Here is an 18,428-nt window from a genome sequence, read left to right on the forward strand (position 1 = left end):
ATTAAGAGGGGATGACCTTATGGATTTGGAAATCTTTCTGAAGAGACCTTAATGAATTTATTTATTTATTTTGTGGTGTAGGGAATTGAACGCAGACCTCATGTGTGCTAGGCAGGTGCTCTACCACTGAGCTACATCCCCAGCCCAATCCTCAAATATGGTTCGGGGGTGCTCAGGTGTTTGCGGCATGGTGTTCTTTGAACTCTTAACTTGAATTTTCCTTGCTCTTCTTACTGTGAGAAAGCCAGTCTTCAAACCATATTGGATTGGGCTAGTGTTACTTTAGGGAACCTTTTAATTTAGTATTGAGAGTTTTTAGCTTCTTTAAGGAAGATCTAAATCTTTGCATACAGTACAGTTTTGGGTTGTTGTTGTTGTTGTTGTTGTTTGGCTTCGGTAAGTTGTTGAGGCTGACTTCAAATTTGTAATCCTCCTGTCTTGGCCTCCAGAGTCACTGGGAATTACTCTTCTTGTCATGCCCTCCAGACACTGTGTCTGTTTCTGTGTGACAGTACCATGCACTCCATAGGTTTACCGTGGTATATTTGTTTGTTTTCCAAATGTTGAAGATTTTCAAAGAGAGATGTATGGAGTTGCTTTTCTTAAGTAGCTACTACTATGATTTTAAATGTGTTGGAATATTTCTGCTAATTAATCTTACACATAGTTGTTTATGTCCTTTGTTTCTATTCTTTCTTGGAAATCTTGCTATTTAAGACCACCATTTCCTTTAAAAAAAAATAGACAAAACAGAACTTGCTGTTGTCTGGAGGCGCAGGCATGGACTGAAGCTGGCAGGGCTTGCCGAGCTTGTGGCGTTGGCTGTCTCAGATCCCCTTCCTGAGGCCCCACTTCCCTGCACACTAGCTTGGTGTGCAGGGAGAAGCTGCGGTGTCTGTTGGCTGGGCTTTATTTACGGAAACAGCAGGGTTGAGATTGATTGCGTTGTGCAGAGACAGTGTGTGGATGAGGGAGGGTCACAGCACATGCTCAGTCCTGTCAGTGTGAGGGGAAGTTTCTGCGTTCTGCGTGGAGGCTTAGGTCATAGCACAAGCTCAGTGAAAGCTCTGTGAGGTCTCTCACACTGCATGTGCCTCCATTTTGAGCAGTTAGAGTAGAAAAGGGCAGAGTTTTAGCGGTAAGAGAGGTGCAGGGATCAGCTAGACTCACCCGGGGCTCTGTTAGTCATGGAGGATCCCTTCGGCCCCTGCAGGTAGGCTCCCTTCCTCTGGCCTCCCTGGCCGGGTGATGGTTGGCTGCTCCTTCTCACTTCTGGAGATGTCTCTGAGTCATTCACCCTTCAGAGTCCTGTTCCCGGAGCCTTTGGTTCAGCCCAGCTGGCCGTGGAGGTGGTGCTGCAACACGGAACAGCGGGAAAGGGCTCTACCCAGGGCTGCGTTAAGCAGATGAGGAATATGAAGCTTCTCGGGTCCCTCTGTCCCTGTCCTGCCCCCCCTTTCTCCTCACCTCTTCCTCCCTTGGCATGGTTTTAACCCGAGGCGCGCTGGGTGCTTGTTGCCGAGCTGTCTCTCTTCAAGCCCTGCAGAGCAAGCCTGCAGGCCCCCCGCCTTGCTGCGCCTGTGGCTGGCCAGGATCGCCTGGGCCAGAGAGCAGTTCTGTTTGGATGTTTTAGGAATGGTGGTAGGTGGGTAGCTATTGGTTGCTTTGAAGGTGGGTGGAACCTGTTTTGATTGAGAGCCTGTTTGCCAGAGCAAATTACAGTTCTTGTCATCTTTTTCTGAAATCTGACATAGGCAGGAGATAGTTGTGGATTATGGTGGCAACAGTTTCACCTTAAAATGGCTTTTTAAAAAGTGAAAGGTTGCCACATCAGTTTGTACTGTGTTGTTCAGAAGGAAGCGAATCCTTCTTCCTTTTGGAGTTTAGGAAGATTTCTTCAGAAAACTGTATGCATTGACATTTGTGTTAGAAGTTGAGGTTCCATGTATTCTGTGTGCTTATTTTTGTATGTTCATTTTAAATAGGATAATGTTTGTTGTGTGCATTTGTATTTTGCTGTGTGACTGGTGAATTCTATAGAAGAGAAGTGAAAGAAGTAGTGGGTGCTGGAGAAGGCAGAGGTGTTGACAAGGCCACATTGGGTGCCCATGGCTTGACGGCCAACACTAGTCTTTCCTACCCAGGGAAAGCTATACTTTTTGTGCCTCCTGCTCACAGAGAAGGCTCAGGCAGATGGTTCTCTCCATGGTAAACTTAGGGAGCCAATCAGAATAGGCAGATTTAGGACTAGTTGAATTCTTACTCAAGCAGATTTTCAGCGATTTTGAATTATGTTAGTTGCTTCTTATTGCTTCCTCTCCTTTTTTTCTGCTGATAGGTTTTGGAAAAGAAATTGAAGTGACATTAAGTTTTGTGTATTTGTGGGGATGGGTGAAAATATACAATAAAGAAAAATGTGAAAAACCCTCATAGGTAAGGGAAGAAATTTACTATATATTGATACAAAGGAGAAATGATTTGTAAGCTCTTAGTTGTATAATATGACCTTTGCATGATCAACTTTAGTCAGACAAAGCCCCTGAGTCTAGCAGAAGGTTTTAAACTAAGGCTTAACTTGGTGAATTCTAGACACTTAAAATATTCCTGAGGTATATAATCTGTATTCTTATAGGTTAAATTTGGGGATTGTAAACTAAGGAGATGAATTAAAGAAGAATAATTTAGGTTGACATTTATTGCTGTCTTCAGATCTATTTTTCCAATCATGTGAGGGTTCTCCTCCCATTACGATCCTTTTTATTTGAACATTGCATTTGGAGGTTTGAGGCAGCTTCCCACTTTTTCCCATACCGTGAAACGTTGATTCTGGAACTTATCTTATTTACTCTATTTAGAAGCATCTTTCCCCAGCTACTCAGGAAGCTGAGGCAGGCGGATTGCAAGTTCAAGTCCAGCCTCCACAGCTTAGCAAGAAGACACTGTTTCAAAATAAAAATGGGCTGGGGATGTAGCTCAGAACAAAAGTTCCCCTGGGTTCAATCCTGAGTACTGCTAAAAGGTAAAAAAGATATCTTTTGCACAGTTTGCTCTTCCTTTGCATTCTCTCTCTAAAAAATTTATCCTTTCTCTAGCCTAGAGAAATCAGACACTAGCACTTTCTGGTCATGTACATGTGGGGTCCATGAAAGCCTACTGTTTCAGGCTTGAAGAGAAGATTCAGCGTTGGAGTTGAGAATGCTGATTTTCTGTTGCTGGGTCTTTAACTTAAACTTTCTTTACACTTTAGCTAATAAAATGTGAGCAGGAAGCTATACTCATAGCTGACCAGCTTCTGGCTCAGGTTCCTCCTGCTTGATGGATGGCTGACTGGGCCTGGCACATACCTGTGTTCATGGATCTTGTGTGCAGCTGCCCTTTTTGCTGGTAAAGACACACAGTCACTGGCTCTGATCTATGGATACCCTCTGTGGCTAAGAGTCTATTTTTTTTTTTTCTGTTTCACCTTGTAAGTGAAGTAAGTCACCACAGTATTTCTTGTATTTCTGGCATGTTTTTTGCCGACCACTCATCTCTTGCTTCAGGGGTTCATTGCTTGTGTGGATGTGGCAGAGGTGAAGGAACCAGCACATGGAAGTTACTGTCTTGGTCAGGGGTCTGTGTAAGCTGAACATTGAAAAGATGCTAGTCATTCCATTTTGGCTTATTGTTCCCTTCCTGAGATACTTCAGAGTGTCAGGAAATGTGAGAGAGTACAGAAGGTTGTTTCAGAAGGAATGTAGAAGTGCACTAAATTATTATCTTGTTAGCTTTTCATGTCATTTTGGTAGAATCTTGAATTAGAACCACAGTAGAGTTTTCTGCTTAAAATGTTCCTCCATCAGCATACATGGTGTGGTAAGCTGGGACACACCTCGCTGTGTTTCGATGCCACTTCATTCCTAATCTCATAGCTCTCAAAATTCCTCCACTCTCATCTTGTGGGCTAACTGATGAGTTAGAGGACTCTGAGTCACCCAAGACCTCACTTAGTTACTACGTCTGTGGTTCTCCAGTTGTTTTTTGTTCCTGATCCTTTTTCTTCTGAATTCATTTTTCCTTTTCCTTTTAATTTTTGGTCTTTAGTGAACCAAGCTATCTTTCCATCAAAAGATATTTTCCGAACACTATGAAACAAATGTCCTGACGGTTTGTAAGCGAGAAATACTATCTAAATACTAAAGGAATATTTGAAATGATGTGTATATTCATGAGTCTTCTCTTGGATGAGTACAGTCAATTGCTAATCATCTGAATCGAGCAGTTTCTGATGTGGGCAATACAGGCGCATGGAGATATATTTAAGATGAATCTGAAAACTCTTCTTCTCGTTTTGTATGCTCTGTGATACCTGGAGTCCAAAGTATAACAGTTCATTTTAATTCAGCTAGGATAATTAGAGATCATATCTATCAGAGGTCTTTGAACTATTTACATTTATTTGTGATGGTTTGATTCTCTTTCCCATTGGATTTGAAGTTTCTGAGGATTGTGTTTGTTCTTGCGGTCTTGGTTCCCAGTAGAGTGCCTGGCAAGTAGGTCTTTGACATGTAAATAAGTTCATGAGTAAATGAGAAAAGGCTGGATTGGGAGCCAGGTAGGTACTGTTCTTTCTACTTCACACACGACACTGGACAAACTTTCTGATGCCTGTCAACCTGTGTTTTCTCATGGATCATAAGGAAATAAATATTTCTCAGTTGTAAAGATGAAATGAAAATGATAAGTATTTGGCACGTAGTTGCTTAGTATGTTATTGTTATTCATTCAAAAGCCAAGTCTCTCTTGTATATGTGATCACCTCCATAGTATTTTTATTTTTCATGGTCAACTGAGACAGTATTAGAAATTGTTTTAGGAATTAAGTAGTTACCAGTATTTTTTAACCACAATTTACTGGTCTACTTTCTTTTTATTCTTGATTATTTCTCTTTATACTTATTGAAATTTTGTTCTTAAAAGAAACTGTACTTTCATAGTTTTGTTACATTTGGTGTATCAGCGTGATATGATTTTTTTTTTCTTACGCTTTCTCCAGTATAAGTGTGTGTGTGTGTGAGAGAGAGAGAGAGAGAGAGAGAGAGAGAGAGAGATGTGTGTGTGTTATACTTTTTTATAGCATTTCAGAGTCTTCCCAGTGGGAACAAAAAGACCTTTAGACTTGTGTTGTAGACATGCTTACTTGGTCCAAAGTCTTTTTTTCTGGGACACTCTATTCAGGTTTATAATGTAGTTTGATTTCAATGCACAGAAAGCCAGCAACATCTTTGGTCAGAAGATCAGCTTAATCTTCAAAGACTGCTGCTTTATAAATTGTTTTCAGTTGTGATGAGGTTTCTCCCTCCCTCCCTCCCTTCCTTCCTTTTTTTTAAGTTCATATACTAAAACTTGATACTTGTATGCATGCAGCTCTGCAGTCCTTAAGCCATTTTCATCTTTGCAGCAGGTGATCAAAAGAAAACCCTGAGGAGCCTGAGATAACTTGAGTTATATGTCATTGCCAAGTACTTGGAATATTTCTACAGAATGGCAGTGGTGGAGAAATAAGATAGATAAGAAAAGCAGACAATGGAGTAAGACTCTTAGAGCACTTTGTAAGATCTTTCTCACCTGTTAAAATTTTTAAAACCATTTTTCCCTGAAATTATTCAACACATTATTGTGTATGGAGGCTATTATCAGCTTATTATCAACATGGAAATTCTCATTATTCCTCAGCCAATGCCTAGTTTCTTAGTAGTAGCCTCTGAATTATATTTAGGAGGAGCCTGTGGGAGAGCTGCTTCTGTGTTCTGGAGTCCTCCCTTGAACTCAGTGTGACCTCTCAGAAAAGTACTCTCATTTCCTCAGGCCTTGGTTTCATCTATGAAGATATTAGATTCAATTAGCTAGCCTCTCAGGAAACTTATATATAAAGAGAAAATTAATTAATTAATTAATTAATTAATTCATTCATTCATTCATTTTTATGTGGTGCTGAGGATTGAACCCAGTGCCTCACAAATGCAAGGCAAGGGCTCTATCATTGAGCTACATACAACCCCAGCTCTATGAGAGAAACTTCAGAATTTTGTGATTTCCAGGTTTGGGTAAGTTGACCTGTGTTGACCTTTGTAGTTGTGTATGAGTTAGAAACATTTATACTTTTCAGTTGTTGACTAATTATCTTTTTTTTGTTGTTGTTATTTTTGTTTTTGCTTTTGAATGAAGGCTGTTGTTCCTGCCAGTTAGTTTTTTTGTTTTTTAATATATATATATATTTTTTTAGTTTTCAATGGACCTTTATTTTATTTATTTATATGCAGTGCTGAGAATTGAACCCAGTGCCTCACACATACTGGGCATGTGCTCTACCACTGAGCCGCTACTCCAGCCCCCTGTCTGCCAGTTAGTCTATCAGTGCTATTTTCAGTTTAATTTTACTTGGAGGGCTAGCTTTGTGTCACAAGCAATTTGTCTTAATTTTTACAACAAATACCTTAGTTGCTATCTATGACTGAGCAGTAGTAAATTTAGATTTTTGGAGTCTTTTGTTTATTCAAAATACCTTTAGAGAGAAGCGTGGGCTCTTAAATATAGTAGTGAGCCAAAGCCAAGCTTGCTTTGTACCTTCATGATGCTTTTTGTCTGGAGGGCAACATAGCCATTGAAAGAAATAATTACACAAAATAGAGAATCCATGACTGTGGTATTTGTGGGAGGAGAGAGAGGTGGTGCTCTGAGAACAGAATGGAGAGTTTAGCTCCCATTTTCGCTTATTACCAATGCCCAAAGCTACTCATAGCCATGACCTCTACACAGCAAGCACTGTGCCTAGTTCTTTCTGTAGGTTTTTATTTTTATAGCAACCTCACATAGTTATTATGAAATTCATTTTATAGATGAGGGAACTCAAGGCTCAGAGAAATTGAATCATGTCCTCAAGATCATACTTAAACTATTCAGGAGGCTGAGGTAGGAAGACTGCAAGTTCAAGGCCAGTCTGGAGAATTTGAAGAGACCCTGTCTCAAGATAAAAATGAAAAGTTCTGGGGATGCAGCTCAGTGGTAGAGCACCTCTGGGCTCAATCCCCAGTACCACAACATACTCATGGAGCCAACAGAATCTTGGTACTGACAATTTAATCTTGTCAATTCGTTTGACTCTGAAGTCTGTGCTCTTTTCCTGCACTTTAGTTTCTAGGCTCATATATAAACAGTTTTCAGCAGTGAGGTGCCAGTGTCATGGACTTTTTCTTTATCTTTTAATGAATGGTAATGTGTTGTAGAATAGAATACAAAATTTGGGTGGGTTTTAAAGATTTACATCAGACTTTAAAAGAAATTTCCTATCATCCTCATTTTCACCCCTGAAATAATTTTTTTCTCCTAAAAATAAGTGATTCTAATAAATTGCTTTTTTGTTTTAAAATCTAGTGTATTTCACTTTGGACCCACAGACTGTTTCTGTGGTCACTTTCTAAATGGGCTATTAAGTTGAGTTTCTAGTCTTCTTTCTTTGGATGTCATGTCAGTCTTCCTGCTCAATGTAACGTCCTATGGAAAAGATAAGAATTATTTACTATCTAATACTGAAGACCTGAAGAATAGGAACAGGGAAAATTGCCCAGTGGCCTCATTCACTATGTGACACCATTTACAGAACAGGAGTCTCTGACCTGTGACTTGTCAGTCCCAGTCCTTTGGGAATGGGCCACAGGGCACACTGCTGTCCTGTCCCTAGGTTTGGGGGTGGGGTCAGTTCTGGGTTACAGTGGGATGTCATGCCAACTACCTGTGAAAAGGCCTCAGTTCTTTTAGCTCTTGCTCTTGATCATTCATGCCCGTGCTTTGCTTCTGTCTTGTCTTTGGAACCATTTGTCCCTCCTCTTCCCAGGAGATTCAAGACATTTTAGCATCTTGAGTGAGCACTCAGACTGTTGCCTCTGTGCACCTTTCCTCTCTTTGGTGATGAAGTGATGGCATCAGGTTCCTTGGGCAAGCCTGGGTTAGGGCAGGCCCCTGTGTCTGGCTGTTAGCCTTCTCATCCCTTTGCAGAGAGCTGCTCCCTTTTTGATATTCAGTTGCAGGCTTTCCGTTCCTTTCTGTCCATTCCCTGTTTACTTCTTAGACTAAAACGTTTCCATGGTAACAGGTTACTTTTCAAAGGGAACATCTTGTCATTTTATTTAATCCACTGCAGCTGAAGAGGACTGAAATATTAAGTTGTAGTTGCTATGGATACTGCTTTGTTACATCAGTTTCTTTTGTATCAGATTTCATATACAATGAATTTCTATTTTTTTATACTCAAGAAATAAACACAATGACTTACCATTATTGTTGTAATTGGCTTCTGGGACTTTTTTTTTTTTTTTTTTTCCTTAACGTATTCCAAAGTGAAGATTTGTAGACTAATGGAGGCTGAATCTCAGCTGTTTTGAAAAACATATATTATTTATATTAGCTACACAGAGGAAAGCCTCCTATTGCTGGCAAGGATGGCGATAGTTCTTAATTCACTGTGTGTAGTCTGAGCCACAGTATAAGGATGTCTTCAAAATGATATCCCTGTGGCCAGGACGTTAGGAAACAGGGAAGGAGGGAGTGCGGACTTGTTGAGTCGCTCCTTGAATGTCATCACCCCAGAGCCATGGCACTCTTTCCCACCCCCCTGACCTCTCAGATGTCTCCAGGAGATTGGGGACAGAGTCTTTTTGTTACCCAGCTTTCTCATATCTACTTCTTTCTGTGACTTTAAAAACCTAAAATTTTTTGGATTCATAAGAACTTGCAGTTTACTCAAGTAGAATACCGTATCATAGTGGGAAATTGACATTAGTACACAGTGAGTGTATACTTCTGTGCCAGCTTGTCACCCATGTGGCTTTGTGCAACAGCCAACCATAGCCCTGGCACTGCACACTTCCTAGCACACCTCCTCTCTAACCACTGGCTCTTCTTTATTAGCTCTATGATTTTTGTCATTTCAAGAATGTTGCACAAATCTGAGCCCTTAACTTTGATCTGATTCTGTTTCAACATGATTTTCAATGTTTTTAAAGAAACTTTTTGATTATTTTGTAATAACATAGAACCAAAAATTGGGAAGTCTTTGGATTCTCATACTTTCATTTGTAATCATGTGGTTTGGTTTGATAACTTAATCAGTCGCCATGGGAGTATTATTGGGAGCTCTGATATAAGAGTCAATTAAACTTAAGTTCAAACTTGTTAGCCATGTGCTCTTGGACAGCTGTATAAGGCTTCAGTTTCTTCATCTGATTAGAGTAGCCTCTCTATTACAGGATCATCTGTGAGTAGGTAGAAACTATCTACGTATGTGCTTTTTTTTTTTTTTTTAATTTAGTTCTGAGAACTAAGCCTGATGGTGCAGGCCTGTAATTCCAACAATTTGGAAGGCTGAGACAGGAGGGACACAAGTTCTTGGCCAGCCTCCGCAACTTGGCAAGGCCTTAAGAACTTAGCAAGACCCTGTCTCAAAATGAAACCTCAGGAAGGATGGCGATGTGGCTGAGTGCTTACATGCCCCTGAGTTCATTCCCTGGTACAGCCCCCCCAACCCCCAAAAAAGAAAAAGAAACTTTAGTTCTGGGGATTGAATTAAGGGCCTTGCGCTTGGTAGGCAAGCAGTGTATTGCTGAGCTTCATTACCTGTCCCATATAAGGAAATTAGCTTGTGACACTTAGTACATAGTATAAGTGTTCAGTGTTTAAGTCTGTTGATAGTGTGACAGTTAGTATTGTTATTATCTATGAAGTGGGGATACTGTCTTATAGGATTGTCATTGAAATAAGGAAATAATGTGTGTCTGGCATACAAAAGTATTTCCTGAGTGATAGCTCCCTGTTTTAATTAGCTTTTTCACTACTATGACTAAAGGATCTGACCAGAACAACTACAGAGGAGGAAAAGTTTATTTGAGATCTCACAGTTTTCAGAGGTCTTAGTCCATAAAAGGCCTGCTCCATTCCTCGAGGCTCAAGGTGAGGCTGAACATCATGGTGGGAGAGGGTAGTGGAGGAAAGCAGCTCACATCACCGTGATCTGGAAGCTGAGAGAGACTCCACTCTCCAGATACAAATGTATACACCAAAGCGGCACCCTAATTCCCACCTCCTCTAGCCACAATCTACCACTCAGTTAATCCCTTTTGGGGGATTAATTCACTGACTGGGTTAAGACTCTCTCAACCCAATCATTTTGTGAGCTTTTGGGGGACATCTCACATCCAAACCATAACACTTATCCTTTTTTTTTTTTTAATGCTTGTGTTTATCATATAAATATAATGCACCTCGATTTGGGATGGTTATACGTAAAGACCTTGAGGCAGGGGGAAAGGTGTGTGTGCTGTGGGTGTCCTGCATCATCCTGGAGTCTGACTCACCTCTTTGTCCAGTAGTACCGTTTCTCTGTCGTGACTGGAATGAACATTCTTCTGGTCTGGATTTTCCTCCTTATGTTGATGGCCAGCCAGGCATAGCCCTGCCCCCCTGTGCTGGTCGTGCAGCTTTGTACATCCATGCAGAATTGCTTCAGCAGTTTTGTTGCTTTGAATACAGAATAGAATGAGATCTGGATTTCTAGAATAACAATACTCATGTTTTTGGTAACATCAAAACGTAAATAATGCCTAGAAATGGGAGAATGCCATAGAGCACATTCAGCAGGTAGTAAGTGCCTAGATGTTAGCCACTCTTCTTTATGATGGAGGAATAAACCTGGCACTTTGTAGATTAGTGGGCCTTTTGAATTTTAGCCTCAATCATAATTAGTGCTTCCCAAAGTATGGTGTTTGGACCTCCTTATTCATTCATTCATTCATTTATTTTTAGCCCTTTTTATTTTTCATTTTGAGATAGGGTCTTGCTAAGTTTCTGAGGCTTGCTTTAAACTTGTGACCCATGCCTAATGATTATTAATTTTTATCAAAATTCCCATCCTTGACTTCCTGTCTCTTCAGTACCCTCCAGGGAAATGGGAGGGGGTGTAAATGTGTTCTGTTACAGACTAAAGGCTGACAGTTGTTTTGAGGAAGCTCTTGTGTGATTTGAGTCAGAAGCTGAACATTGTTTTCATGGAACCCATTTCTGTTTGAAAGAACCACTGACAAACTGTGGTCATTTAGACTTGTGGATTTGGTGGAGATTTACTTTGTTGTTTGAAGGAAGACAACTGGCTGGGCACGGTGCTGCACGCCTGAAATCCCAGTAGCTCCAGAGGCTGAGGCAGGAAGATCCAGAGTTCAAAGCCAGCCTCAACAAAAGTGAGGCATTAAACAATTTAGGGATACCCTGTCTGTAAATAAAATACAAATTAGGGCTGGGGGGTGTTCCTCAGTGGTCCAGTGCCCCTGAGTTCAGGGTTGGGGGTCCCCAACCTCTGCTACCCCAAAAAAAGAAAGAAAAAGAAAACAACTGATAATGTTTCCCAGTGCTAAGATTTGAACTTTGAAGTGAAAATTAGAAATTTTAAAAATCTGCTGTGATCACCATGAGCCTGACATTTTCTTTGTGTTTTAAAGGCTTTTCTTAGGACATGGATGGTGATATTAATGAATGTAATTTTTAAAAAAATATTATATAATGAACTGTCAATATATGGAAGGTCTATAAAACTCAATGAAGCAATATTTTCTATATGACAATTCATGACATTGAAAAATCATGTTTGAGTTAGAAGATCCATTTAGAGGGCAAAAGAGACCTTGGATTTAACAAAAAATTATTAAGGTTTTACTGACTGATTGATTACAGCACTGGGGATTGAACCCAGGGGTGCTCTACCATTGAGCTGTAGCCACATCCTTTTTTATTTTTTATGTTGAAACAGGGTCTTACTAAATTGCTGAGGCTGGCCTCTAATGTTGTAATCCTCCTGCCTCCCTGAGTAGCTGGGATTATAGACATGTGCCACCACATCTGGCTTCTGTTATTAAGTTTTTAGAATCACATTGTACATAGGCCTTTAAGAAAATCTCTTGTTGAGTTTTGGTGTAATGTCAAAAATTTGTCAAGGTAGATTCTTCCCTTCTTCAGTTCAATAGCTGTATGGGGTTGGCTTTTCTTTATATGCTTTAGATAAAACAATTTACTTGCTCAAATTGAAGGAAAAAAAGCGAATCCTGCTTTCCTGGGAAGTCAGTAACAGGATTTGCAACATTGTAAAACAATGCTTATGTTTTTGCTATTTTTTAAGTACAGTTACTTTTTGTAAATATGTATTATCCTTGTTACTATTTAATTGGATTTTTTATTAACAAATAAATATTTGTAATTTCTCAAAAAACTTAAGTCCTTGGTATACTTGGTAATTTAATGAGTGTAAAATAGTCCTCAGATCAAAATGTTTAAGAATCGCTGTATTAGTATGTGAGAAAATGTAGTGAGTTCATCATAATGATGATTAAGAATATTTCCTGCAAGGCAGGCATAGTGACGTGCCTGTAATCCCGATGGCTAGAGAGGCTGAGGGAGGAGGATCACAAATTCAAAGCTAGCCTCAACAACTTAGTGAGATCCTGTCTCAAAACATAAAAGAAGGTGGGGGCCTGGGGGCTGTGGCTCAGTGGTTAACTGCCACTGGGTTCAATTCCTGATACCAAAAAGAAGACAATAAAAGAATATTTCCTACAGGCTGTTGCTATTATGTTTAAGTGTTACTTTCTGTTGTTGTTAAATTTTACAGTTTAATGGTCTAGAAATGTTCATGAAGCCAACGAACTTTTAATTTTTTCTAAGGGGATAAGTAGTAGCAGGCAGGTAATTTACCACATGGTGAGGACACAAAGTATGAATTTAATCTCAGCACTTATCTCTAGAAGTTAATAGTCCCATAGTGGGTGGAGTTAGGAATGCCCAAATTAAAGCATCCCTCCCTCCTCTTTGAGGCCTCCTGCAGTAAAGCAGGACCCTGCCACGGAGCCTTCCCCTGTCCCCAGGAATAGCAGTTTCTAACAGGCATGAACTGCAAGGGTTCTGTCCATTCAGCTTTCTCTAATGGGATGTGTTGCTTTCTGCCTTTTTATAACTTTGGCCTAAGAAATATTTCAACATTTATTCTGTATTCTGTAGTCCCTGGTTACAGTAGGGCATGCCAATGTCCACTCTTCAGATTCTAATCATGTTTGCAAATAAAATTGTTATATCCTCTACTATAAAACTTTCTAATTCCTGCACATACCTAGTAAACAATCTACCTTCCAGCTTTTTTTTTTTCTTCTTCTTCCAGCATGCCTATCTTCTAAAGAAAGGAAGGTGGTTGGTGTAACAAAGTCAGCCCTTGGTACAGGCTCTTCTCCCACTGTGGGGCCTCCCTCTTGGCGTGCCACTTGGCCAGGAGCTCTTGAGAACTTTGCCACTTTAGAGGTTGTTTCTACTTAATGTCTAATTTTCATAACAATCTTTAGTGTTTTTGTACTGTTGCTCCTGAAATGTCTTCTGTTTGTAATTAGAGAGTTTGGGCCTGTTCTGGTCTTTGGGGGATGGGTACTACTTCCCCAGCTGACTGGACTATGTGATTCAGGACTGGACCACATGTCTTCCTCTCTTTGTTACTTTCTTCTCTTCCTTGTCATGTCTGCTGCCCAAACAAAGCTCTTCATGAAAAAAAAAATTATTGAGTTAAAAGAAGAGAGTACTGGACCCAAGGACCCTAAAGGAAATAGTGGTTTTCCAAAATTCATTTTGACAACTTAAAACAATGGGGATGAGTATCATATCCATGGGGGGGAAACAAGGGACTGGGCTCTTTCTTGGGTTCTTTATAGAATTGTGTTTTTTAGCCCAGTTCAGGGCAGCAAGTGAGAACAAGCAGTTTTCACTCTTTAAAAAGCCTTTGCTTTCGTTCTGCTGAAAATTCAGTGGCTCTTATAAAAACAGAGCCTTGTCACTGGCATGGAAAGGGATTTCCTGAGATAGGCCACAGATAGTCGTGATCGCAGGTTGCAGGTTCCAGAGAGCTCTGGGAGGGCAGGATTTCCTTATCTACCAGTATACACAGTGAGTGCCCTGTGTAAAGCCTGGGACAAAAAAGATACCAGCAAATACTTTATGAAGAGCTGGGCACAGTGGCACACACTGGTAAGCCTGCTACTCGGGAGGCCAAGGCTGGAGGATCACAAGTTAGAGACCAGCTTCAGCAGTTTACCAAAACCCTGTCTCAAAATAAATAACATAAGGACTGGGGGGTGTAGCTTAGTGGTAGCACCCCTGGGTTCAATCCTCACCACCCTAAACAATAAAAACAAAAACCAAATACTGTGTGAAAGAATGGAAAGAAAAAGACATCTGCATGCTGTGTGAAGAGGTGACATGGGGCTAAATGGGCAGAAGATAAATAAATGCTTTACTGAAGTAGCAGCCTTTTTAAAGCCCAGTGGTTTGGATTGGAGCAATGGGGGAGAGGGTCATAAGGGTAGTGAGAGTGGTCAAGGTTAAAGGGAGCTGTGCTCTCACCACCTTCACCTGTTGGGCTCAGTCCCTCATTTCTTTTTCTTCTTTGCTCAAATCTCACTTTATGAATAAAGCTTTTTCTGACTTTTCTTTGTACAGGAGTATAAAAATATTTTATCTTTTGCCATCTATTTAATTTGTTGGCACTTAATGCCTGATCTATGCTTTGATTTTTCTCTAATTAAAACATAAGTTCCAAAAACATATTGATACTGTTTTATAATTTGCTTTATCCACAACATCCAGGACAAATCCTGACTTATAGTAGGTATTAAACAAATAATTACTGAATAAGTGAATAACCCAATGATCCAGGGCATGTTGTAGGAACTATCAGTTATCTCATTTGTGTTCCATGAAGTTTGTGGTAGGGCACCCAGAGTGTGTTGAAAAGAAGAAATGTTTGCCCGTAGGAATGTCTGTGTATGAGACATGAGATAATGACAGTTCAGAAAGATACTCAGGTTGGGAAGCTGCAGCAATCAGGTCTTGGGAAGGAAAAGGAGTTAGAGATGTGGGGTGGGAGGTGCATGTAGGGGCAACATTAGAAATACTGGGAAAGTGAATTCCTCAAGTTTTTCCTCATTTATTTGAAGTAAATTACTTTCCTTGAAAGATATGTGAATGTTTATGTCAAAATGCCATTGTGTATATCTAATCTAATCTATTCTTTTCATGACAGGAGGCTGAACAGTACACAAGGGGAGATTCGTGTTGGACCCAGCCATCAGGTAAAATACATTTTAGTAGCCTCTTTTAGAGGGTTTTTAGTCCTTACATTTTTGCTAGAACTTTATTTTTTGAGCAGTGGTCAAACTGCTATGTGGGATTTTATTTAAATACAGAAGTTTTCTTTTCAGATCCTCACCTACTTTTTAAAAAAAATTGTGATAAAATGTACATAATAGGAGATTTACCATCTTAACCATTTTTGTTAAAATTTTATTTTTTAGTTGTAAATGGACACAATATCTTTATTTTTATGTGGTGCTGAGGATCAAACCTAGTGCCTCCCATGTGTGAGACAAGTGCTCTACCACTGAGCTATAGACTCAGCCCTCTTAACTATTTTTTAAGTGTGCAGTTTAGCAACATTAAGTACATTATTGTTGGCAGCCACACCACTATCCATCTCCAGAACTCTTCACCTTGCAAAACTGAAACTCTAGGCCCATTTTACAGTAAATCCCTGTTCCTCTCTCACCCATGCCCCTGGCAGCTGCTCCTCGACTTCCTGTCTCTGCGTGTTTGACCACTCTGCCTGGTAGAAGCAGAGTCGTACAATGCTTGTCTTTTTTTGACTGACTTATTTCACTTAGCACAATGTTCTGGAGGCTCATCCATGTTGTAACATGTAACCGAATTTCTTTCCTTTTAAGGCTGAATAATACATTGTATGTGCATATCACAATTTGTTTATACATTCTTCCATTGATGAACATTTGATTACCACATACATTTACATAAAAAGATTTTGTGTGTAGGAGGCCCTGGGTTTGATTTCCCTGGGGATTGACCATGAGCCTTGGGCATGCTAGGCCAACACCCTATTACTGAGCCACATTCCTCCCCATCCCCCTGAAAAGAGTTTTTTCAACACCTTTTTCTGCAGATAAGTCAGGATGGGTAATTCTTTTCAGTTGGCAGCTTGTTGTGTTGTGAACTCTGCCACTCGAGTCTTATATAGTTCACTGAGACTCCTCCGCTTTCAACCCTAATATCAAGTAGGGTGCTCTGACAGGCAGGATTCTGGCTCATGGATCAGCATGTCCTGGGCAATGCAGATGTGGGCTCTGTTGGGCTTCTCTGCAGTTCTCATGGTGTTTGTTGGGTCCTCAGGCTGGTAACTGTGTGTACTGATTCTGAGATGCACTCTTTTCCTTCACATTTTAGCTCTGCTTTTGGACTTCATTGTACACTGGATTGTGTGATTGTAGTTTCATGGCTGCATTTGTCCTTTCTCTAGCACGTAAAATAATAGTCATTCTTAGCATAAATGAAACACAGCAAATGTTAAGAGGAAGAAAGGGTCTTTCTTCTTTTCCCTTAGGAGCAAGGACAGTTTCCTCAGAATGGCCTGCCTCTCACTGCTGTGGATTTGGTCATGTGCCTCTTTCTAAAGCAGGAGGAAATGGGAATGCCATGGTTATGGCTTAATTGAAGTAATGTTGAGGAGCCAGCCCATCATATTTAGGGAAGGGAGATACAGGCAGAGGGTATAGAGGTTTCAATTCAAGTGTCTCCTGCTTTATTTTTTGATTTTGAGCTTTTTTTTTTTTTGGTATGCCATTCACATTTTTTCAAAGAATCCAGTTCAAGGGTATAATGAGAAATTTTAAAACCCAGACACAGAAACTATTGGGGCATATAAGTTTTAGAAGACATTTCTCATCCTTGAACTGGGGTAATAACTGAGAGGGCAAAAAAGAAGCTGCAGGAGGACACTTTGGCAATGACTGCCTGTTCAGGTGACTGGGGACCCAGTACTTAACTGGCTGTACTCAGTGACCTCCCTGTCTTTGCTTTCTTGTGCATTCTCTCCCACTATGTATTGTCAGCACTGAGACATCTCTGTAGTAGAATTATTTTATAGACTTCTTGCTATAACAGAAAAAGTGATTTCTAAGTAAAAGATGGTGAGTTCTTAAAAAAGAAGCAAATTTACTATAATGGAGTTTATTTTTTATACTTCATTTAAAATCAGATGTTTATTTTATATCAGATCTTTTTGTAAACATTTATTTATTTTAGTTGTAGATGGATACAATACTTTTATTTTATTTGTTTATTTTTATGTGGTGCAGAGGATTGAAACCTGGACCTAGGTGAGCACTCTACTGCTGAGCCACAACCCCAGCCTTTATATCAGATCTTAAATACATTATATATGATTTTAAAAAATATCTTTATTTTATTTATTGTTATGTGGTGCCGAGGATCGAACCCAGTGCCTCACATTGCTAGGTGAGTGCTCTACCGCTGAGCCACAACCCTAGCCCCCATTCTATATGCTTTATTTTCAGGAAGCACCAATATAACAGGACACTTAGGAATTGGTGACCTTTACCTTCTTAAAATTTTTTACCTTTTAAAATATATTAACAGATATAAAAGCAGAGGAAAAATAGTACAATGAAGCCCTCCTGTCATTACTTCGGACTCGGACTACGTCCTAGTCAGACTTGTTTTGTTTATTCTCACACGTTTTTCCTACCAGTATTTTGAAATGAATCACAAATATAATACCTTAATTATTGATGTTTCAAAGAGAAGGGCTCTTTTAAAAGACAAATCAGAATATATTACACAAATAAAAATGATCAGTTTCTTAAAATGCAGGTGTCTACTGGATCCAGGTGTCCCTGTTTGTCTCTCTCTTTCTCTTTCTTTCTTTCTTTCTTTTTTTTTTTTTTTTGTAGTTCAAATTAGAATCTAAGTAAGAGCCATTTGCTTTAATTGCAATTGATTGATATGTCTCTTGAATCTCTTTTTAATCCACAGGGTTCTCCCTCCCATCCCCTTTCTCAAGGTGTATGTTGGAAAAACTGTAGGTTTTCTGTATGATGTCTGACAGTCTAGATTTGACTCATTGTTTTTCTACCATTTAACTTTTTCCTTTGTCTTTTGCAATTCTTGATAATTAGCAGTTGAATCTAGAGATTTAATCACATTCTAGTTTAGTAGCTGCCTTCTGCACGAATACATCATGAATAATGAAAAGTATTTCTACCAGGAGGCTGTTGATTATTTCTTAGATCCATTATTTTATTAGGGGCTTTCAAAATGGTGATCATCTAATTCTGTCTATTCATTTATTTGCTAACTAAACAAAACTTCCTCCTTATCAACTGCTTGATTCCTTCCCTCGTCCCAGTTTTCAAAATACAGAGTTGACTTCATATCATCTTCAGAGGTCACCAGTGGATTTAAAATTAGTTATCATTTTTTAAAATATTTTCCCTTAGTTGTTGATA

The 18,428-nt window shown here is 39.6% G+C and overlaps 1 protein-coding gene and 1 long non-coding RNA gene across 2 annotated transcripts in view; one reads left to right on the plus strand and one right to left on the minus strand.

Moving 5' to 3' along the window:
* Nucleotides 1-18,428, plus strand: part of Rere (arginine-glutamic acid dipeptide repeats) — a 294,428-nt gene that overhangs the window by 147,848 nt on the left and 128,152 nt on the right. The window contains 1 exon segment of the mRNA XM_048783657.1: nucleotides 15,137-15,185. Coding sequence (XP_048639614.1) covers nucleotides 15,137-15,185 — 49 coding nt within the window.
* LOC125610777 lies at nucleotides 387-1,632 on the minus strand. The gene is made up of 2 exons (XR_007340787.1): nucleotides 1,468-1,632; nucleotides 387-1,355 (listed from the first exon to the last, which is right to left on the minus strand). It is a non-coding gene; the product is annotated as an uncharacterized LOC125610777 (long non-coding RNA).

The sequence above is a fragment of the Marmota marmota genome, unplaced genomic scaffold (genome assembly GCF_001458135.2).
Source record: "Marmota marmota marmota unplaced genomic scaffold, marMar, whole genome shotgun sequence".
Taxonomy (NCBI): domain Eukaryota; kingdom Metazoa; phylum Chordata; class Mammalia; order Rodentia; family Sciuridae; genus Marmota; species Marmota marmota.